The 23,892-nt window shown below is 54.0% G+C and overlaps 1 protein-coding gene across 3 annotated transcripts in view; it reads left to right on the forward strand.

Moving 5' to 3' along the window:
• Positions 1–1,308: 1,308 nt before the first annotated feature.
• Positions 1,309–23,892, forward strand: part of SEZ6 (seizure related 6 homolog) — a 53,910-nt gene continuing 31,326 nt past the window's right edge. For all 3 annotated transcript variants that reach the window (XM_032281014.1, XM_032281015.1, XM_032281016.1), the window contains exon 1: positions 1,309–1,550. In XM_032281014.1, the coding sequence (XP_032136905.1) occupies positions 1,496–1,550 (55 nt within the window). In that variant the 5' untranslated portion in view covers positions 1,309–1,495. The remainder of the gene's footprint in view (positions 1,551–23,892) is intronic.

Here is a 23,892-nt window from a genome sequence, read left to right on the forward strand (position 1 = left end):
ATAGGGTCCTGTCCCATTGTACCCATTAAAGTTCTCCAAGTAAGTCCATCCATGAGCCCCTGCCTCTAAAGCGCAGCCTCAGGATGGTAGAGCTGTGACTGCCCCCTTGCTGTCCTGTGACTCACTGGGGCTCCTCAGGGCTCTGGAAGGTTATTTTTCCATGCCTTTAATAGTACAGCCTACTCCCCTGGGCCTCCTTCAAGTCTCTATCTAAAACAGTCCTATGGCACAGTGGTGCACGCCTGTAATCCCAGCAGTTTGGAAAGCTGAGGCAGGGGAATCACTTGAGGCCAGGAGTTCAAGACCAGCTTGGGCAACATAGCAAGACCTTATCTCTACAAAAAAAATTAAAAATTAGCCAGGTATGGTTGTGCATGCCTGTAGTCCTCGCTACACAAGAGGCTGAAGTGGGAGGATCTCTTGAGCCCAGGGGTTTGAGGTTTCAGTGAGCTATTAATGTAATTGTGCCACTACACTCCAGCCTGAGCAACAGAGACCCTGTCTCTAAAAGCAATAAGAAAATAAAATAAAATAAAACAGCTCTAGGGAACCCTTTCTCATGCCTATCCCATTTTCTCCACCAGTTCCAGAAACCTGGGCAGAGAAGGCATGAAGGGTCTGTATCGACTGTCATTGTGGCTTCTCTGGTCCTGCAGAGGGGGCAAGGCAGAGTCCAGGAGACCCAGGGCTATGTGGAGACCCAGGATACTACCTTCAGCTGCCCACAGCTTGGCCCAGGTTGCCTCCTGCCAAGTGAAGAATGTCTCCCCATGACGCGAGTGCCACTGGCTTTTAACTATAATATCAGGATAATTAAGCTTTTCTGTGAACACAGTTTGCTGCTGATGCAGCTGCCTGGAGCCCTGGCATTTATTGAGCGCGAAGTAATAATTTATTGTCCTTTGTACGCTCAAAAGCCATCTTCGTTATCGGCCCAAGACGAAGCTGCCACAAGGGCACGCGGGCCTCACCGGCTGCCTCACTCGGATGTGTTCCCAGGTCACCCTTGGCACCCTCAGGTACCAGGATTGGGTGGAGAGGGGTGGGGAAGGTGTTGGTTTTTCTCACGGAGACTCAGAGACAACCCACCTCCTCGGCAGGCTGTTAACCGGAGAGGGGGTGGCAGGCTTGGCTGGGCGTGGGCAGCGCAAAAGGGCAGAGGCCGTGTGCCCACATGAGTAGGGCAGTCCTTTTCGGGCGCTGGCAGTGGCGCGGGAGCCTGCCCCTGGGTCTCTGCGCCTTTGCTTGAGACTTTACGGTAAGCCGCTCCTCCCGCGCCCCCGCCCCCAGCCCCGCGCGGCGGTCCCCGGCGCCGACGCCAGGCGCTGGCCGTGGTGCTGATTCTGTCAGGCGCTGGCGGCGGCGGCGGTGGCGGCGGCGGCGGCCCCGCTCCCTCTCCCTGGCCGGACCCTGCTCTGCCCCCGCGCCCCAATCCCGCCAAGCCCCCCGCCCTCCGCCCGCGGTCCCAGCCCGGGGCGCGGCCGCAACTGGCATCATGCGCCCGGCAGCCCTGCTGCTCCTGCCCTCGCTGCTGGCGCTCCTGGCTCACGGTAAGGGACCCCGGCGTCCGGTGGCTGGATGAAGGCGGGAGCGGGGCCCCAGGGGCGGGAAGGGAGACCCGGTACCCAGCTTCGCTCATCTGGTTGCCCAGTCCAAGCACCGAGCCCCGCCGGCTGCGCTGCCCCCGGCGCCGGCCAAGCCGGGCGGGGCGCGGGCTTCGCGGGCGGGAAGCTGCCGGGGCTCCCGCCATTCGCTCCCGGCCGAGACCTCGCCTTTAATCATCTCCCCAGATCTAATGGGATTTCTCTGCTGCAATTCATCACGCCACCCACTCCCCGCACACACGCGCTCACCCGCGCGCTACCTCGCCACACTCTAGGCTTCTTAGGGAGCCGGGGCGCGTGTCGAGGGGCACAGGGCAGTGAGTCGGGACGGTCCAGCTGGCGGCCCGCGGTCCCGTTTCCCCTGCCACCTGCCAAACTTAGCTAGACTTTGCCGCCGATTCCGGGGCCTCTAGTGTTCTTACTGCGGGGAGACGGGGCCAGATGGCGGCCAGACCCGGGGTTGAGACCTCGCTCACCTCCCCATGCTTCGGCGCTGCCACGCCAGTCGGAACCTAGAGCACAATTCTAGAGAGAAACTCCAAGGGCCTGGACCTCGCGTCCGGCTCCTGGCTCTGCCCCTGCCCCGGACTGCAGTAGTGGAGGTCCTGGGATAGAGACTCTGTCCTCCCCAAAGTCCTTTCCTTGTACATACACACGCACACGCACGCGTGCGCACACACACACACACACCATTGCCCCGAGCTCTGCCTCCCTCCCGGCCTGCCTTTCTGCCCAGCCCCGGTCCACCCACTACCCCCGTGGCAGATTCGTCTCTGGAGGACCGATCCCCCACACCCTGAGAATCCCTGCGCCCCCTCTAGGAGTCTGGTCCCCAACTTCATCAGTCTCAGGTCGAGGGAAGCTTGGCCATGGAGTGGGTGGCAAGGGAGTGTTGGGGAGAGGATAGGGGTTCCGTGCCTCAGAGAAGAAAGATTTCTGAGTCTTGTCTGGGCTCAAACAAGACTCTCATGGAAGCTACTGGCACCCAGGTCCTTCTCCCAATACAGCCAGTCGGCTGGTGGGGTCCGCGGAACCGCACCTGGAATTGGGACCTGCCGTCCCTTGCCATATGGTTTGTAGCATCTGATGTGGAGGAGTGTGAGGGTGGGAGATTCTAACCTCCCTCCTCGATCCTTCCAGGCCATGGCTGAGGTCAGGGCAGCACTGCTATGGACAGGCGGGGTCCCTGGACGGCAGTTTTCTTCATCCAGGAAGAAAACTGCCACCCCAGAGAAGGGGAAGCCTTTTACTGAGCCTCTAGCTCCACTTTCACACAGCCCAGTGTCCTCACCCCACCACCTGGCTGGCCACGCTGGGTCCTCCGGCAGCGCCCAGAACTTGAAACCATGTGTTCACCTTGCAGGGAGAAGGGAAGAGTCCTGCAAGCCCCACCCCAGGGACAGAGGCCAGAGAGGAGAAGTGTGAATCCCTGCCCAGCTACCTGAGGATGTCCCTAGGAATTCCAAACCTATCTTGCGTGGGGCTGGGTCCTGGCACTGAACAGCTCCCCTAGGGTGCAAGCCTGTGTCTGTCCCCTGGCACGTAGTCAAGGCCTTGTGTGTGAGTCTGTGGGTCTGAATGTGAGAGTAATCTGGGCCCTGCATGCCTAGAGGAGCCAGTCCCAGTGTATCTGCACTCCAGGTAGTCCGAATCTTGGGTGAGGGCTCAGCAGTGAACAGGTGTGAGGACTGTGTGAGGCCACTAGTATGTGGGTGCAGCCTCAGCCAGAGAGCTCCCTGCAGGGCTAGACTGAGACTGCGGGAATCCAGGAGAAAGGCTGGTGTGGCCGGGAGTTGGAACAGCCCTGAGGAGATGTGGGTGTGAGCGTTAGGAGGAATCTGCTCACTCTGTGGCCTCAAGTCTTTGTGTCCCTGGGCAATGTCTCTCCCCAACTGTCAGGATCTCTAGTGCCCATGGGGGCACCTGCCCATGGGATATATGGGATAGGAGCCTGGCTATTGGGGAAGAGCTTTATTTTCACTCCCCAAGGGAGATGAAGAAGCAGCTCCGAAGTGCCAAGCTTGAGGGTGAGAGGGCTGGGATGTCAGAGCTGAGTGGCCAGAGGCTCCTATCTCCTCGGCAGGGCTGGAGGTCTTTGGGATATTGAGTCATCTCCCTGGGGAGCAGCACATTTGGCCATCCCGGAGTTCCTGGCACTTCAGCTGTGCAAAGACGAGCCAAAAGGAGCAAAGGCCTTGGGCTATGAGCCTTTTCGGAGGCCAGAAGTTTGTATCCCTGTCTTTCAGCCCTGCCACTTCTCCGATGAGGCTCTCAGAGCTTTGCTCATAGGTGGGATGCAGGCTGCAGGATGCAGCCAGGCACAGCCCAGATGCTCTGGAGGCCTGGTATGTAAGGCTGCAAAGGTAGGGTGAGATCATGCTGGGCCTGGCCCAACCTCACAGGTTCAGTCCCCCATTCCTTTCTGCAGCCTCCAAGGCAATGATTGGCCTTAGGCGTCAGGGGCGCCTTGGGCCACAGGGTATCTTCCCAAGCCAGGTGCCTGGGCCATCCAGCCACAGTGGAGGAAGAAGGAGGTGTGGGAGGGGCTGTGTGTGCCGAGCCTGCTGTGTCAGTTTAATGATTTTTAATGAGCAATTACCTTTAGTCATTCCCCTAATTTCTGAATATCAATAAAGTTAATTAAACTCTGCATGTGTGAATGTGGCCTAGGGAGATTATGAAGATGGAAGCCGCTGAGACTGGGCTAATATTGGGTCTTGGGAATGGAGGCTGCCTCCAAGGCTGTGTGACCTTGGACCTGATGCTCCACCTCTCTGAGTTCCACTTGAGAATGTGGTGGTAGAGGGGGCCTGGGGATGGCAAGTCTGGGTTCCTCACTCTGCCAAGAACTGAGGGATGACATCTGGGAGGCAAGGTCTGGAGGAGGAAAGAGAGGAAGGGCGACTCAGCTTTCAGGAGCCCCCAGTGCTGCAAGGGTTAACAAACCAGGGCTGCCTTAACCTAAAATGGTAATTGCTGCTTCCTGCAGACTCCTTGGTAGGTGCTGGATTCTAACAGCACATCCCTGAGTCTGGGGGCTGCTGCTGAAACCGATACTAGGTCTTGCTCCTTGTCCCCAGCCTGGCACTTCGGGATAAGGAAGTGGTGCTGGGGACAAGGCCCCATGGGAGACAGTCTAGATTCTGTTCAGAACCCTAGAGGTTGACATGGCAGGTAGGAGTGCCCCCCCTCCACCCCTACACTTGGCTTCTGAGAAGCCTGGAGGACCCAGAGACTGCCATGGACAGGAGAAGTCTAAGTTGGCTTTTTGCTCCTCACAGGCCTAAGCTTGGCAGGCCCTGGCGGCCATCCCGGCCTCTCAGCAGGGTGGCAGCTTAAAATGCCTTGGGGACACTGTGGGGTGCTAATGGAGAGCAAGGAGACAGGAGGGCTGGGCTTAATTAGAAACGGAGCTTCCACTCCCCACCAGTACTACCACAGCTGCCTAAACATGGGGGCATATCAGAAGCCTGCTTCCTTAGCTCCTCCATCCATCCAATTCCAGGCCCTCTAGCTTCCTGTACTCCTTATCCCCACCTATCCTAGCCCTATCAAGCCTCATCTGCCAGAGTGGGATCGGCTCAGGGATGCTATGCCTCCACCTGGGCAGAGCTGTCAGGGCTCGGTACTGCTCCAACCCCACCCCTACACCCACCAAAAAAAAAAAAAAAGAAGAAGAAAGAAGGTGCAGAAAAGGGCCTATTAGGCAGGGGGTACATTAGTGAAGGAAATTCTCAGCCCAGTTGGTTAAGAGCCCAGCTCCCACATGATCTTACATATACCCCTGACCTCTCTGGGCCTCTGCTTTCTGGAGCCTTCAATGTAAGTTGCCATGCCTGATAGCACATGAGAGCCTCAAATTTCTTGTCAAGTCATTCAGATTTCTGGGTCCCCAGCTTACTGGCCTATTCTCAGGGAGGAGGAGCCAGGTTCTATATGGAAGAGGCTTCCGGAGGAGACTATGCTGCCAGCACTGGTCTGCAGCTGGGTGGTGGGAAGCAGGCATCAGGAGGTCTCCAAGACCAATTCCAACAGGAATCAGGAATTCCAGGAAGCTGATCCACCCAGCCAGGCCAAAGGAGTTTCAGCTTCCGTTCCCCAAATAAGCCAAGTTCTCAATAACTTCTGGGCTCTTGTCAGCCCTTCTGCCTGAAATTCCTTTCCCCTCCTGGGCCAATCTGGCTCACTCTACCTCATGCTTCAAGTATTAGCTTAGCTGGCACTTTCTGTAATTCTTCAGTACATATTTAAGGGGAGCCTGGCCTGTCCTCTAGCCTGGGTCAGAGGACTCTTCTGTGCTCCCACCATCCCTTGGCTTCCCCCATCAAGGTCTTCGTTTTGCTGGGTCACAAGTCCCTGGTTACTTGATGCTCCAGCAGCAAAACAAAACTCAGCAAAGATGATCCCAAGTCTGCTTTGTTAACCCACTATGTCTTGGGGAAGCTCTAGAATTTCTCTTTGGGAGAAGTTTAGGGTCAGCTGCTTGGTTAGAATGGTGAGGCAGGCCTATGGCAGCTGGGACCGAATCTTGAAGCTGAGTTTGCGTAGCAAGCACGCTATTTTTACATAGATTGTGTGTTAGGTTTTTTTTTTCCTTTCCTAACAGTTGGCCAATTATCCCAACTGTAAATTATAGCCTTTACTTCGTTTTTTCCTTTTACAAATTAAGCTGTCACGCTGTCAGCCTGAGGTGGCTCAGGGGTAGGGTGCTGATGGCCATTTTAAATGGGCTAAAGCCTCTCCGCAGTCAGTCACCCCTTAGTGCCACCACTGCTTGTGTCCCCAGTGGCACAGAGCCTAGTACATGGCAGACATTAAATACATATTGAATAAATTAATGAGAATTGCACAGGTGGATATTAGCAGAGGTAAAGCCCAGGCTTCCTGACCCCCCCATAACAACCACCCTAAGCACCCACCCATCACCCCTAATGGCTGAGAGGGATACCTCATATGAACTTGGCTGGCACTAAGAGGTAAGGGAAGGATGAATCCATGTCATCTGGCTAGACGTGGATTCATCCTGTCATCTGAAGCCCCCTCATCCATCTCCCAGCTTCAGATATTCTCACATGGCTGGCAGGGACCAACATGAATCTTTGGGAGCAGCTCTGAGCCCGCATGCCCTTTAATGGAGAGGTAGAGGTCTAAGAATCATCGAGAACCACAATAATTCAGGTCCACAGCTCCTAAAAGAGCAGGCCCTGAGGTATATCTACTCATCCATCTATCCATCGTTCATTCATTCCATAGGCATATATATTGAGGTGTGGCCCAGAATCCCTAGGGGCCCAGCCTTCACTGGCAAAGCCTTTCACATGACTTTTCTATTTAGTACTCACAATAAGAGATTAGTTGTTCCCATTTTACACATGGAAAAACTGAGTTTTGAAGCGCTTAAGTCACTAACCCTGAGGCTGCACAGCCAGTAAGTAGTAAGGCTACTCCAAAGTGCCTGCCCGTTTCACAAAACCTGGCTTCAGCTAGCACTGTGTCCACTTTCCCGGCACAGGCAGAGCTTCACTACAGGCAGATGGGAACCCAGGAGAGTATCACTATCCAAATAATAGTAATGGCAACAATGATAATAGCAAACATTTATTTGGTACCAACTATGTGCCAGGCACTGTACAAAGTGCTTTGTATACATTAGCTCATTTAGTTCTCTTATCATCTCTATGAGATAGAAGTTATTATATCTGCCTTTTATTAATCAAATTCAAACCCATGTTGTCAGACAGACCCAAGACATAAACAGCCCCTAACTTTATTCTAGCACATTTCTGGTGATGACAGGTCCTTCTCAGTCCTTAGTGGCAAAGGAATAAAACATCCTTTCCAATATTTGGTGGCCAGGAAAGAGCAAGGAGCTGGGGATCATGTGACCTATGGTCCCTGATGTCTTGGGCCAGAGATCAGTGATTTGCAGTGACTCTTACTCTTCAACCCTTTGAGTGCTTTGTGAATGAGAGGACCCGTCACTCCTGTCCTAGCATCCTGGGCTTCTGGACCTCTCCTCTTTAGCCTCTACTGAGGCCCAGCCCCCAGGTGGGAAGGCCCAGCCCTGCCCAGTTTCCTTCTACCTGCCTACCTGCTGCCCAAACCACCAGACCTGGGAGGGGAGGATCGATGCTGCAGCCGCAGGCAGAGTGTTGTTGGCCATTGATTGTTGAGATTTCTCCACGGGCTCCAGAGCAAACAAACCTGCTGCTTCTCCAACAACAATCCACAAACCTGCCGATTCTCAGCAACAATCCGGTCCCGGGTCTCAGGCTGCAGAGCCTGCAGCTTTGCTGGCAGGCAGTCTGGCAGGAAGGGAGAGGGTGGGGTCGAGGTTCTGGCTGGGCCCATCTGGAACAAGGGGCTCTGCCAGGAGATGAGCAGGGACTGAATGAAAGGGCAAGGACTGATGAAGGGGGCAGTGGAGAGATGCCGTGAGGATGCTAGGGTGATTCCCAGACCCTGCGCGTGCCTTGTTTCATTCATCCCCTACAGTTTTGCTCAGCCATTTTTTCACATCCGGAATGCCATCCTGGGTCTTTCTGCTTATTTCAATTCTCCCATCCCCTCTTCTCCTGATCACCCAGCCCAGATGATTCTCTCTGTCTCCCAAACACCAACAGAACTTAGCCTGTCCATACTCCATCCATCCATCTATTCTCCATTCAACAACCCTCTATTCAACACCTACCAGGTGCTTTGATCAGCAGGAATACAACATAATCCCTCCCCTTAAGGAACTTAGTTTGGAGGGAAGCTGCCTTTTTGATAAGCTCAGTTGTGACTATCTGTCCAGCTAGACCAGCAACCCTCTGATTTTAATAGAACGAGATACAGATGAAATGACAAACAGCACCTATATGATCCAATTACTTTGACCTCCAGAAGGAAAGAAACTCCTAGCCAGGGAATGCTCAAGGCCTCAGTTTCTCATTTGTGGCAAAAGAGTTTGCCTTTGGGTCTGTGAGGACCCAGCAAACCTCTGGGGTCCCTGGGCCAAGCCATGATGGGTGCTCTTCATCACAACCCTTCCCATCTCTGGCAGGTCAGGTGTGCCCCTGCAGGGCAGGTACAGCGCCTCTCCTGCCACTGGACAGCTCTGGCTATTGGAGGACCCTCCTTTCAACGGGGGCTTCTGGCTTCTTCCCAATCAACACCCCCCTGATTTCCTTTGATCCTGATCCTGTTCCATAAAAGAGGTGGGATAGACATCATGAATTTGTGGTGGAGAGAGAAGGGGGAGTCCACTGTTTGGATTCTGCAGCACAAAATTGCAAGTGCTGCAGAATCTCTCTTCACCATGCCCTCCTTCCCATGCCCTCCCTCCCTAACCCTGGGTACCCAGGGCCCAGCCAGAATCTTGACACTGTGGCATCTCTCTCAGTCTCTCCATCCCCCGCCTCCCAACAGGCTCTTCTCTCTACCCTCAAGCCCCTCCCTCTAGCTGGTCATGAGTCTGGGAGGACAGAACTTGGGGGCACTGTGAAAAGTGCCTAAACCACTGAGCATGCCCCCATGCTCATATGCATGCTGTTTTACCCCTCTTTGCTCGCTGGCTCCTTGTTAAAGACACCAAAGCGGACTCTGCTCCTCCTGACTTCCAGCTCCATTCCTCCTCCCTCCCCATAGCTTCTCCCTCACTCCCTCCCTCCCTCCTTCCTTCCCTCCTTCCCTCTCAGCTCAGCAGCTGAGTCCCAACTCCTTTGTCCCCCAGGCAGCCACCTGCTGAGTGTCTGGCCTGGGTCCCAAAAGCCAGCAGGTGCCTAAGGAGTCGCAGAGCCTGGGGTTGGGGGCAGGGTGGAATCAGACAGTGCGGGAAGCCAAGATGTGCTCAAGGAGGAGGGGGGAGTCCCAAAGGAAGAACATAAGAGGAAGAAGTCTGGTCAGGGAGTCAGGACTGCAGGGTTTACACCCAGTGCTGGATTTTGCTGGCTGGGTGACGTTGGGCAAGTTGTGTCACACCCCTATGCCTCAGTTTCCTTGGGAATTCATGATGCCTGTCCTTGCCCCACCTCTTTTGTGGAACAGCATCAGGATCAAAGGAAATCAGGATGGGCAGGTGGTGACTGGGAAGAAACCACAAGATCCCTTGAGAGGAGGGTCTGCCAACAGCCAAAGCTGTCCAGCACCAGGAGAGGCTGATTTGTCAGGCATCTCTGGAGGGGCTGAATTGTACAGCCCAGGAGTCCAGGGCTGGACCGCTGAGGCAGGGGTGGGGGTGAGCTCCAGCTGGCTCAGGTCTGAACCAGGAAAGTGAGACTAGCAACGCAGAGAGACCAAGGTTGAGGTACTTCTAAGGCCTTTACCCTGGCTTGCTGCTCTGATGGACATTGTCTTAGACATCGTTTACCTCTAGCAAAGAGATATGCTGGTGATTTGAAACATCTGGTCCGGCAGCTGGCAGGCCCCTCCTGTCATGAGGGCTTATTTTCTGGCTGGTTAGAGGAAATGTAAAAGATGGAGTTACCTTTTGTGGACCAAAGAGCCCCTGGCAAAGGGGGCATCTCCAGGCAAATGTGTGAAGGTAGGATCAAACAAGGCAGGCACAAGAGGGGTCATCCATGCATTTACCTCCCCAGATTCCCCTGGCCTCCTTCCCCCACTGCCCACCCATCACCTGGCAGAGCCCCAGTCCTGCCCTACTGGGTCCAGTCGCTTCTCTCCCATGCCTTGCTCTGCCTGCCAGCCAGGCTAGAAAGAGGCCTGTTGCTTAGGTAGAGTGATGCTCTTGAGGTGACAGCCACTTGTTGGTGCCCTGACTCTGGTCTGTGCTGTAACACTATCCATTCCTGATGCTGCCTCTGGTGACCCTTGGTCCTTCCATGCCCTGAGCCACACACACAGGAGACTGAAAGAGACAAGGGAGGAGGGTTTAGCCCTCTCAACTCAAGATCTCCACACACGCAGCTCTTCAGGGTCCTTGGAGGTCAAAACAAGGTGGAGGCAAGGGACAGGCCTGAGAGGCTGGGGGCGGTGCAGCTGGGCCCATCTGGTATTCCTGAGGTTCGGGAGAGAGGAAGCCCCAGATATGCTGGTAGCCATGTCTACATGCTTCTCTGCCTGGCTTGTTCACCTGTCCCTGGGTGTCTGTGTCCACTTGTCCCTGCATGTCTGTGTCCTCTGTCCCTGCATCCTTGGACTGTGGCCTGGGTATAAGGCACAGCAGGCCCCAGCTCAGGCTGGTCTCTCTCCCTCCCTGCAGCCCACTCCAGTCTCTTCCTCCCCAATCTCGTGCTCCACTGACCCCTCAAGGAGACTCATAGCTGGAGCTGCTGCTGCTATTTTTAGCAGCTCTGCACCCCTCCCCTCCCCCACTCAGGTTTGCTGGGGAAGTAGAGGGCCAGGCCAGCCTCTTGCTCTGGAGTGCTGGGCCAGTGAGGCCCCTTCCCCTCAGGCCCACAAGGCCTTGGAGAGCAAAAGGAGCCTGAGATAGCCCACAGGTGCAGGGCCCACACCCTTGGGCAGGTGAAGCTCATCCCACCTGCCTGTTGGGAGAGGTCCTAGGATGCCCTCCCTCTGCCCCCCACAACCTCACCAAGTCCCTAAGGGCAGAGCCCAGGCCTCCAGTGACTCCTCCCTAGGCCATTGAGAAATAAGGCTAGAGCCGCTTCGTCTCCCACACAGAAGCTGGGAGAGGCAGAAAGGGACACAAAGTGTCAGAACGTGGAGAGGAGGGAGGCGCGCCTCGAGGAGGTCGTTCACCCAGGGACCTCCAGTACTGCCCTTGCACTTCCCAGTGGGACCTCAGGCCCTTACTACAGCTCAACTTTGCCAAAAGGCCACCATTAGAGCTCATTGCCCTCCACACCCTTGAGCCTTCACCCTGGGTCCCACCTCCACCACTGCTGCAGCTGCTCTGGAAACTGGTACCAGCTGGGAGAAGGTATGGTAGGGCAGTTCAACGTGTCTGAACTGAGAGACCAAGGAGGGAGTGTTCTGATCTCAGGCTGTCTTTGTTTTCAAAGGTCTTTTGTTCCTGCCTCTGTCCTGTCTGCCTCTTGAGCTCAGCAGGACAAGAATGCCCCAGGGTCTGCCTCCCAGGCCCAACTAGACCACCTCCCACAGGTCACATCAGCTCTCAGACCCTGTTTCTCCACCTGTGGGATGGGGAGGATTAACCAGATAGTATAGATGTTGGGCAGCAGAGTCTAGAACACAGGAGCTGCCCAGAAACCTTGGCGCTCTCTCTGGGCCCTCTTCTCACACCTCTATCCCCCACTCCTCACCTCATACCCTCCCACATACATGCACACACACACACACACAAACACACACACACGCAATATGCTCACACACCTACATATGTACACGTGCATGCGCTCACAGACATACACACACACACATACACACACACACACACACACACACAGCCTAGCCGTCCAGATGCTTAGCACAGGGAGATGAGGAGACAGGCTCCAGTGCACACAAAAGGAAAGTGGCAAGTCAACAGCGCGCAGTCCACACTATGCCAAGGCCCTCCTCCTCTAGCCCTGCCCACCAGGAGGCTCCATCAGCCACCAGGGTTGGGCACCGATAATAAAGGGGCAGTGAGACCGGGCGCCATGGCCCACACCTGTAATCCCAGCACTTTGGGAGGCTGAGGTGGGCAGATCACTGGCAATCAGGAGTTTGAGGCCAGCTTGACAAACATGGTGAAACCTCATCTCTACTAAAAATACAAAAGTGGCCAGGCAGGGTGGTACATGCCTGTAATCCCAGCTGCTTGGGAGGCTGAGGCAGAGAATCACTTGAACCCAAGAGATGAAGGTTGCAATGAGCCGAGATCGTGCCACTGCACTGCAGCCTGGGCAACAAGAGCAAAACTCTGTCTAAAATAAATAAATAAATAAATAAATAAAGGGGCAGTGACTATGTCCCACCCACCCAAAGACTCTAAAAAGTCGGTACCAAGTACTGTATGAAAAACTGGCCAGGCCAAGAGAAGCCCGACAAACCCAAGGCCACATAGCCTGTCAGTGGCAGAGCTCCCCCCGTGCCTTCTAATAAGGTCTCACCAGGCTCCTCAGCTTCCTCAGCTAAGAACAGACATGCCGCCGGGAGTGGTGGCTCAAGCCTGTAATCCCAGCACTTTGGGAGGCCGAGGTGGGTGGATCACGAGGTCAAGAGATCGAGACCATCCTGGTCAACATGGTGAAACCCCGTCTCTACTAAAAATACAAAAAATTAGCTGGGCATGGTCGTGCGTGCCTGTAATCCCAGCTACTCAGGAGGCTGAGGCAGGAGAATTGCCTGAACCCAGGAGGCGGAGGTTGCGGTGAGCCGAGATCGCGCCATTGCACTCTAGGCTGGGTAACAAGAGTGAAACTCCATCTCAAAAAAAAAAAAGAAAAAAAAAGAACAGACATGCCAGGGACCTCCAGGGTAGAGAGTGGTTAGATCTCACCTCAGCATCAGGGCAGCCCAGGGGTCTGGGCTCAGGCCCCTCCATCTACAGCCAAGCTCCTCAACTCCATCTCCTCCCAGATGCAGCAGACAAAAGTAATCACAGGGCAAAGGTCACAAGATCAGAGAGGTAACTTTTGTCCCGGTGCACAGCAAAATCCCTTCGTCTGACCCAAAGACCACAGAGTCTTCGGGCTGCCAGGCTGGTGATTCACTCAGAAGTAGACACGCATGCTGGAACATCCTCAGTGGTGCTGTCTTTTGAACCTCAGGGTATGGGCTGGGAGGGGACACTAGTCCAGAGATGCTGACCTGGGGCCTAGGAAGGAACCTGCTCTCCGGCCCTGGTACCTTATGGCCCCATCTTGCTGGGCTCCATGGCTAGGAAGGACTGTCTTTGGTGGTATCTGGAGCCCAGCAGGAAGGCAAAGGATGGAGGGGATGCTATTCCTCCCTAGATCCAACCCTGTCCCCCAACTTCACCACTGGGCTGGGCAGAGCTGGTCCTGGTACTGGCTCCAGGGAGAAAGCAGTTCCTGCCTCCACATCCTTCCTTGTCCCAGCTGACACTTCCAAGGTTTTCCATTCAGAGAAATATGGTCTCTGCTGCTGATATGGTGGTGGTAGAAGCGGCTGGCACTTGGGGAGGGCTGTGAGCCAAGCACCCGTCTCAGGGCCATGTACCTCTGCCCACCTGCTCCACTACCTTGGGGCCAGTAGGTAGCTCCTCATTCGCTGCCTCCTAACACAGCAGGTAGGAGAAGGGGCCTGGGGCCAGCAGATGGACAGAAGGAGCTGATGGACAGAAACCCCTCCAGGGAGAGAACGAAGCCCAGTGTCCACCTCCATTCCTACCTAGGCCTCTGCCCTGGCCACACTTCTGGGAGTTGGCATAATCAGGGTGAGGTACAGCAGACTGATTATCAGACTGGTGAGGGGGTGATGCCAAGAGGGCCCCTGCTGCTTTTCCCATTCCTTCCATCCCACCCCAGGGGCTGGGGTCAATTCCTGCCCCTACCTGTAGGTCAGCCCCTCCGTCTCACCTAACCCCCACTCCAGGGCCCCAGCTCCTGTGCCACCTGCCCAGACTGAGGAACTGTGGGTCGGCATGCTGGGGTCCCCAGAGCCAGCAGGCAGACAGGGAGGGGAACACAAGGCCGCAGGGGAAGGCGTAGAGCGCAGCAGGTGATGCTGGAGCAGAGGCCTCATTCATTACCTCTCCAGCCCCCAGCTCTGCAGTGGCGAGACCATATTAGATTGTAAATTGGAAAGCAGAGAAGGTGGCAGTTAGCTGGGAGCTCCCTCTCCCCTGGGCTCCTGGTCACAACCTCGTGGGAGGGAGGGGACACTGGAGCAAAGAAGACTGGCCCAGCCACAGCCCTGACTAGTATCCCCCTCCCCCACCCACCCAGAGCCTGAGCCGCTGTCCAGGACAGACAGCCCTGGGAAGGGTCAGGTCAGGGCCGAAGGAGAGGACAAAGTGAAAAAGAGGGCACAACAGCCACCTTGGGGAGAAATATATCCCTTCTTTTAGGAGATAGGGCCTTTCTGGGCTTGGGGACCTCTTGATGCCAGGTCCCAAGGTGTGGCATCCTTGGGCAAGGACACATGGTAGTGACTTGTGGCACAGTCATGTGTTTGGACCTGCATATGCACACGCACTTAAACACACACACACACACACACATACCCCTGGGCTCATGTACACACATACGCCCACATACAGATGTGTGTGCACACATACTCACACCAAGCAATAGCCATGGCAGTAGACATTTTCATCCCAGGCTATGGAACAGGCAGACCCATACTCTTTATTTGCCACTTTCCTCTGTGTGAACTAGGAGGATTCACTTTGTCTCTAAGCCTCAGTTTCTTCATAGGCCAAGCATACTATCAATTCCAAGCACAAAGGGCTGCCACTCTAGGGAAGACAGCTCTTTAGGAAGTGCACGGCTGGCCCATAGTGGATGCTCAGCAAATGTGAGTGCCTCTCCTGTCCCTGAGGCCAGGCAGCTGCTCTGGGGTAGTAGCCAGGCCAGATATTCTGCCCTCCGCGCTGCTGGCTGGGCAGCGACGCAGGGGCAAGCCAACAGAGCACAGCAAATGTTCCCCTGGAATACACACGTGAGGGCAAACCACGAGGCTAAGTGTTCCTGGCTGTCCTCCACCCATAAAATTCTCCTAAACTGGCTCTGCCTAAGCTTCCACAATTGTGCGTCGTAAATCCAACCCTCAGAGCACGCGTGCTCGGCCAAGGCTGGGAAGCAAACCGCATCGGTGGGTGACAGGAATCCTCCCTGAGGAATGAGTGGCTGCTACACCCAAGTCCCCGAGGCCTTTCTGAAAAACCCAAAGAAGTCCAGGGCTCCTTGTCACCTCTCTCTGCCAATCCCAAGCCACGGTTTTCCCAGACCCAAAAGGAGGGGAGCAGATACCCCATCTTAACTCTTTTTCAGGAGCCCCACCCTGCACTCTTCCCCACTGAGCGGTGGTGAATACCGTAAGGCTGAGAAGTCAGGTAGAGGTATGCACTTTCCATTACGGTAGCCACTGACCACAGGTGCCTATTTAAATGTAAACTCATTGACATGAAATACAGCTTAAAATTTAGTTTCTCATTCTCAGTGGCCATATTTTGAGAGCTCAATAGCCACATGTGGCTACTGACTACCATACTAGACACAGAGATATAAAATATTCCCAAGCTGGACATAGTGGCGTGCATCTGCAGTCCCAGCTACTCAGGAGACTAAGGCAGGAGGATTATTTGAACCCAGAAGTTCCAGTCTGTAACTGCCCAGTGGGTTCCTTTTTGCCCACTGCCCAGGTAGAGCCTATTTATCAAAATTGGGGAATTGCAATAGTAAAATTGTTTAACACACAGGGCCAGCTAAATGGGAGACCAGGGGCTGGGCACAGTGGCTCACGCCTATAATCCCAGCACTTTGGGCAAGGCAGATCACCTGAGGTAAGGAGTTTGAGACCAGCCTGGCCAACTTGGTGAAACCTCATCTCTACTAAAAATACAAAAGTTAGCTGGGCATGGTAGTGCATGCCTGTAATCTCAGCTACTTGGGAGGCTGAAACAGGAGAATTGCTTGAACCTGGGAGGCAGAGGTTGCAGTGAGCTGAGATCGCACCACTGCACTCTAGCCTGGGCAACAGAATGAGACTCCATCTCAAAAATAAATAAATAAATAGAGGCTGGAAGCAATGGCTCACACCTGTAATCCCAGCACCTTGGAAGGCCAAGAAGGGAAGATCACCTGAGGTCAGGAGTTCAAGATCAGCCTGGCCAACATGGTGAAACTTCATCCCTACTAAAAACACAAAAATTGGCTAGGCATGGTGACACACACCTGTAGTTCCAGTTACTTGGGAGGCTGAAGCAGGAAAGTTGCTTGAACCCCGGAGGCAGAGGTTGCAGCGAGTTAAGATCACGTCACTGCACTCCAGCCTGGGTGACAGGGTGAGACTTCGTCTCAAAAAAAAAAAATTAATTAATAGTTAAATAAATGGGAGACCAGGGTTTTACTTATTACTCAAATCATCCTCCCTGAATATTTGGAGGCTAGGGTTTCATGGTTTTTGGGTTTTTAACTTTCATTATTATTATTATTATTATTATTATTATTTGGAAGTCATCATTTAAGTCTGAAGGAGGTTAGGGTTTTTTATAGCCAGGGGCTGGGGAATGAGTGCTGCTGATTGGTTGGGGATGAAATTATAGGGGTATGGAAAATGGTCCCTCCACTTCTGGGTGGGGACCACAATACCCAGGAGTCATGAGTCTTGGGCCAGGTGGAGCCATCTTGTCATCAGAAATGCAAAAGTCTTGCCAGGCGCAGTGGCTCATGCCAGTAATCCTAGCACTTTGGGAGGCTGAGGTGGGTAGATTGCTTGAGTCCAGGATTTCTAGACCAACCTGGGCAACATGCTGAAAGTCCATCTCTACTAGAAATACAAAAAACTGGCCAGGCATGGTGGCACACACCTGTAGTTCCAACTACTTAGGAGGCTGAAGTGGGAGAATCACCTGAGCCTGGAAGGCCAAGGCTGCAGTAAGCCGAGACCATGCCACTGCACTCCAGCCTGGGAAACAGAGTCTGTCTCAAAAAAAAAAAGAAAGAAAGAAGAAAGCAAAGAAAGAAAGACAGAAGAAAGAAAATGCAAAAGTCTGAAAAGACATCTCAAAAAGCCAATTGTAGGTTATACAATAGTGATGTTATTTACAGGAGTAATTGGGAAAGTTGTAAATCTTGTGACTTCCAGAATAATGGCTGGTAATTGTTTAACTATGCCGACATCTCAGCAGAATTCAGGGCCTTCTCATCCTCCAAACCTGGGTGGTCTTTCATTAGGTTTTTTTCTCCTTTTTTGCAGGGGGTGGAGGAGACAGAGTTTTGCTGTTATCGCCCAGGATGGAGTGCAATGGTGCTATCTCAGCTCACTGCAACCTCCATCTCCTGGGTTCAAGTGATTCCCCTGCCTCAGCCTCCTGAGTAGCTGAGATTACAGGCATGCCCACCACACCCAGCTAATTTTTGTATTTTTGGTAGAAATGGGATTTCACCATGTTGGCCAGGCTGGTCTCGAACTCCTGACCTCAGGTGATCTTCCCTCCTCAGCCTCCCAAAGTGCTGGGAATACAAGCACGAGCCACCGTACCTGGCCTCTTTCATTAGTTTTTAAAAGGTGGTTTAGTTTTGGGAAGAGCTATTATTATTTAAACTATAAACTAAATTTCTCCCAAAGTTAGCTTGGCCCATATCCAGGAATGACCTAGGGCAGTCTGAAGGTTAAAGGTAAGATGGAGTTGGTTATATCACATCTATTTCACTGTCATAATTTTCTCACCATTATAATTTTTGCAAAGGTAGTTTCAAGTCCAGTACGGGCAACATAGCAAGACCCTCATCTCTAAAAATAAATAAAAACATTTCCATCATTTCAAAGTTCTATTGAACAGTTCTGCTGTAGGGCTAGACAACCCAGGTTTGAATCAGATGCATCCAAAGTGCTAATGCATTTCCCTGGGTTTCAGTGTCCTCATCTATAAAATGGGATAATAAAAGTTCTCATCTCATAAAGTTATGATGGGGATTGAGTTAATTCTGGTAAAGCACTTAACAGTGTTGCCGGGCATGTGGTAAGTGTATACTCAGTAAACAGCAGTATTCAATTTTTTTTTTTTTTTTTTTTTTTTTTTTTTGGAGACGGAGTTTCGTTTTTGTTGCCCAGGCTGGAGTGCAATGGCGCGATCTCGGCTCACCGCAACCTCCGCCTCCTGGGTTCAGGCAATTCTCCTGCCTCAGCCTCCTGAGTAGCTGGGATTACAGGCACGCGCCACCATGCCCAGCTAATTTTTTGTATTTTTAGTAGAGACAGGGTTTCACCATGTTGACCAGGATGGTCTCGATCTCTTGACCTCGTGATCCACCCGCCTCGGCCTCCCAAAGTGCTGGGATTACAGGCGTGAGCCACCGCGCCCGGCCCAAAATTTTTTTTTTTTTTTTTTTTTTTTGAGACAGTCTTGCTCTGTCAGGTGCAAGGCTGGAGTGCAGTGGTTGGATCTCGGCTCACTGCAATCTCTGCCTCCAGGGTTCAAGCAATTCTCCTGCCTCAGCCTCCTGAGTAGCTGGGACTATAGGTGCGCACCACCACGTCCAGCTAATTTTTGTATTTTTAGTAGAGACGGGGTTTCACCATGTCGGCCAGGATGGTCTTGATCTCTTGACCTCATCATTTGCCCGCCTCAGCCTCCCAAAGTGCTGGAATTACAGGCGTGCGCCACCACGCCCGGCCTATTTATTTTTATTCATAGAGCCCTCATGATTCACTAGATCCTGGAATGTTAGAACTGGCAGGGACCCATTTTACTGATGAAAATATGGAAACTCAGTTGTGGAAGTGACTTGTGCTGAGGGACCTGGCCTGTCAGGGGTAGGATGAGGATGGCATGGCCTGACTCCTAGCTGGTGTCCACTACCTCCACCCATGCTCCCTCCATGTGGCAATGAGCCCCCAACTCTGGAGATGCCAAGGCCCACAGTTACCCCTGTCCCCAACCAGGACAGCTCAGGAGGCAGTGGGCTGTCCCTGGAGGTATGCCTACAGATGACAGACAGCTCCAGATTAGAGGGTTCACTCTTCCCAGCAGTTGGGCCAGATGCCTTCTCAGCTCTAACCTGAGTCCCAACCCTGCCGCAAGTTTGCTGTGTGACCTGGGAAAACCTTCCAGACTCGGTTTCTTCCTCGGTAAGTGAGGGAAGGATGAGATGCTCACAAAGGCTACAATGGCTCAGGTTCTGGGAACCAGCCATTGCCTCGCCTGGAGCCTGGCCAAGAGAAGGTGCCTCCATTCGTATTTGCAATCCAAATTTGACTGGACTGCAGGAGTTCACCAAGAAAGAGAGGGTGGTGAGAGGCCATGATGGAGATGATCAGTGGTAGGGGAAGAGAGGGTAGTCTGGGGCAATGGGGACCCACCAGCTTATGCCAGCATACACTCCCCATCAGCTGCCAGTTTAGGCTGTGATGGGGCACTGCCAAGGGCTGGCTGCCTATCTTCTCCCTGCACGACCCACTCCTGCCCACCCTGCTGGCCAAGGGCTAGGCACTTTGGAGAGCAGAGTGCCTTCTGAGTGTGCAGGGAGGCAGAATCAGAGCTTGGAAACAGCGTGCCCTGAGCCCAGCTTTCATTATGCCTATCACCAGGTAGAGAAATGGGAAGAGAGATGCCCACTGCTGGATCCTTGCCCAGGGACACAAGCCATTCATATGTTAGGAGCCCACTAGGAAGTACCCCCAGGAGGTCAAGGACCATTCAAGGATGGTTCCCCAGAGGATGATAGGAGCTGACCAGTGAAGGATGGGGAGGGTTTGCAGAAACAAAGGAATAGAGAAGTCATGGTAAGGAGAGAGAATCACGTGAGCAAACGGAGCCAAAAGGTGGAAGGCACTTGTTCTGGCAATGAGAAGTTCCCTTTGAGTGTATCCCTGTGTCCACCCCAACAACCACCCCTCCAGGACACCACCAGAACATCCTTCTCCATCATCCGAGCTGCAGGGCTCCTGGCACGAGTACCCTAGGATAGTGGTGTCCAGCTTGGTTGGGAGCTAGGAGGTCCCAGGTGCTACAGCTGAAAGCCAGCAAGAGCAGTAGACAGCTGAACTATGGAGCTCCCCAGCTTTGGGTTCTAGTCCCAGGCTCTGCCACTCATTTGCTGTGTGACCTTGGACAATCTTCATAACCATTCTGGGCCCCAGTGTCTTCAACTCTTGGGATAATGTCACAAACCTCCCTGGAGCAAGGGGAGGATGAGAAAAAAACTTTTTTTTTTTTTAAATGGAGTTTCACTCTTGTTGCCCAGGCTGGAGTGCAATGGTGCCATCTCAGCTCACTGCAGCCTCCATCACCAGGGTTCGCGCGATTCTCCTGCCTCAGCCTCCCGAGTAGCTGGGATTACAGGCATGCACCACCATGTGCGGCTAATTTTGTATTTTTAGTAGAGATGGGGTTTCTCCATGTTGGTCAGGCTGGTCTCAAACTCCCAACCTCAAGTGATCCACCCACCTTGGCCTCCCGAAGTGCTGGGGTTACAGGAGTGAGCCACCAGGACCGCCGTGAAATTATGTATGAGGGCACTGAGTGCATGGTCAGCACATGGTGGGCACAGAGTAAGTGAATGGCAGCTCTCACCAGCCCCAGTTGCCTTCTGGCTTGGCCGTAACTTCTAGGTGGCCTTGAAGGAGCCACAGCCTCGATCTGGGCCTCGGTTTCCACATCTGTCTCATGGGGGTTATATTGCTTTCCCTATCAACACAAGCAGATGGTCAGCAGCAAACCTGCCTCAAGTGCTGGACATTGTGGGGGTAATTATTTCAGTAGCACATGGAATTGGAAGCCTCTAGAACTAGGCCTCAGATCCCAGCAGCCCTATGTAGCCCTGCCAGCCTCTAGCTGGGGCCTCACAGTACAGAAGGTAGGGCTGGGCCCACAGAACTGTCACTCTGAGGCTGGACTCTGGCTCTGGGGGGCCCAAGCACTCTCAGCTCCCTCAGGTTCTTGGATAACAGGGGTCTGCAGGGACCAGACCCTCACTAATCCCCTATTAAAACTTGAAAGGGGCCAGGGAACCTCCAGAATAAACTCATTAACTTTTATGGGATAATAAATGGATCCCATTAAATCCTCATTCTCCCCGTGCTGGGCCAGCTTAACCTCTGGAACCCAGAGGAGTGGGCCCCCTGCCTGCCCTGTCCCTCAGGCTTCCCCTTGTACCCACGTGCTGTCATGCCCTCTCCCGAAGCTGAGAGTTGGTGCTGCCACAAGGGAGGGGTCAGGCCTGAACTCGTCCCAGAACTTTGGCTCCTGTGCCTGCCCACCTCTGAGGTGCCAGAGGCTTGGGGAATGCCAGGCACCTCTTCAGGGACTGCCAGAGTGACAGGAAGTGCCACCTGCCCTTGCAGAGGCTGTGGTGGGTGACAGCACATGTCTGTCCACAGCTGAGCCCTCCCCAAACCCAGCATGTCTTCACTCCACAGATGAGCAGACAGGCTTGAGTAGGCAGCCCCTGCCCAGGCCACACAGCTAGTGCGGCATCGATTTGGGAGTGGAACCCAAGGCTTTCTGGCTGACTGGTACAGAAAGATCTGCAGAAACAGCAGCGCTGAAGGGGCAGGGCAGCTGGCCCTGAGGTGGCACCACTGCCTGGTACAGCAGTTCCCCCAGGCTGGGGCACTGCGTAATGACTCCAGCTCCACCGCACACCAGCACTGTGAACCTGGGCAAGCTCCTGGGCCTCACTGAGCCTCGGTTTCCCCATCTATAATAAGACAGAGGTCAGAACACCTACCTAGCTGGATGCTAGAAGAGGCCCCAGTCCTTAAAGCTTCCCCTAAACACAAGCTGGGCCCCGCCCCCCATCCAGATCTGGCGGGGGTAGGGCGCTTGGGCCCTCAGCTCCACCCTCACCCAGCTGGGCCCTGGGAAGAGGGGCAGGGTAAGCGGCCCTCCCAGGGAGTCTCAGGCTGGGGTTGGGGGGAAGGGGCCTCCAATCCCAAGAGAGGCCTTAGTGGGGCGGTGCGGGCATGGAGGCGGGAGCGGGAGAGAATCCACCGGGGAGGCATCCTGAATGGCTCATTAGTGCCGATGAAAGCCTTTTTTCATTTCGTCTAAATACTTTAAACAGGGCTCCCTCCGATGTCTATTTGCATAGCTTAAGAGCTAATGCGGGGGGAGGGCCCAGGCGGCGACTGGGCCGAGCCAGGGCTAGGGGCTGCAAGCGCTGGGAAGTTCCTGGCGCACGGGGAGGGAAAGGGTGTTTCCCCGACCCAGCCCACTTGGAGGAGGCAGCCCCCGGCCTGCCGGAGGGGAGGACCGAGCTACAAAGAGTGAGTGCATCCTGTGTTCTGGCACCAGGTGGGCCTAGCAAGTGGGGATCATGGGGGGCGATCTTGCTGCGGCCCACCGCTGCGTCCCCCACGGACATGCAGGGCCTTGATGGCGGCCGCCCTTTGCATGGTGCAGTGTTATCCTTGTTTTATGGAGGAGGCCTTTGACATCCTCAGGGTCACACATGCCGCCACGCAACATGGAACATGAGTGGTTCCTCCACAGAGGAGAGACCTCTACCTGCCAGGGACCAACTCCTTCCTACCCTAAAAGCCTGTCTCAGTGTTCCCCTGACAGGGGCTGCCCAACCTCTGAGTGTGGCCTTCTCCCTCAGCCTTCAGAACTCTGCTATTCAGAGCATGCAGATTCCCACAAAACCCTTCCAAAGTGCCTTTTGTTGTTGTTGTTGTTATTGAGATGGAGTTTTGCTCTTGTTGCCCAGGCTGGATTGCAATGGCACGATCTCGGCTCACAACAACCTTCGCCTTCCGGGTCCTGCCTCAGCCTCCCAAGTAGCTGGGATCACAGGCATGCGCCACCACGCCCGGCTAATTTTGTATTTTTAGTAGAGACGAGGTTTCTTCATGTTGCCCAGGCTGGTCTCAAACTCCGGAGCTCAGATGATCCACCCGCTTCAGGCTCCCAAAGTGCTGGCATTACAGGCTTAGCCACCACACCCAGCCGAATTGCCCAATTTATAGCTGAGGAGGCGGAGGCGAAGGCTCTGAGCGGCAACTTGCTCGGCTCACAAGACCTTTAAGTGGCAGAAATGACACTTGAACCCAGGTCTGTGTGGCTCGGTGCCATGGCCCCGCAGAGCAGTGTTGCTGGGTCTCCGGTTTTGGTTCTAGGCTCAGATGTGCTTCAGGCCAGGTGGGGGGGCTTCCCTGGGTCCCAGCCAGAAGGCTTCCTGAGGGCCTGCTCAACCAGCGCCCAACCCAACCAAGTCCCAGATGCCAGAAGCTCTGGCCTCAGACTTCTAAATGGTGTGAGATCTTGGACGAGTCCGTGCCTCTCCCTGGGCTTAGTTTTTTCAACTGGCTGGAGTGTTCTCTGCTGTTTAACTCCAGTCTCTCCCTCCCATGAGGCAGGTGAGTGCGTAGAAAGACCTAGGGCTTTGAAACCAGAACAACGTAGGTTTAAGTCCCAGCCACATCACTGCGAGACTTCAGGCGAGTCCTTGCCTCACCTCTCTAGGCTTCACGTCTTTGTAAAGTGGGAATAAAATTCCCATCTCACAGAGGTGCAGCATCCAGTAAATGATACAAGGTCTGGGGAGGGCCTGACACGGTAGTGCCTGATAAGACTGGGCATTAGAGCCCCTGACACCTTCTTCTTCCCTCCCCTGTATCATACTCACCCTTTGTCAGTCCCTGTACCCCTGAAATCTGTCGGCCCAGGCAGAGAGAAAACCCTATCTCCTGGCCACAATCCTGGGAAACTAGGGGGCATGTCTCAGGGCCTCAGGCCTCCAACAAAGACAAC

Source organism: Sapajus apella, unplaced genomic scaffold (genome assembly GCF_009761245.1).
Source record: "Sapajus apella isolate SASKATOON/1434 unplaced genomic scaffold, GSC_monkey_1.0 scaffold12, whole genome shotgun sequence".
NCBI classification, from domain to species: Eukaryota; Metazoa; Chordata; class Mammalia; order Primates; family Cebidae; genus Sapajus; species Sapajus apella.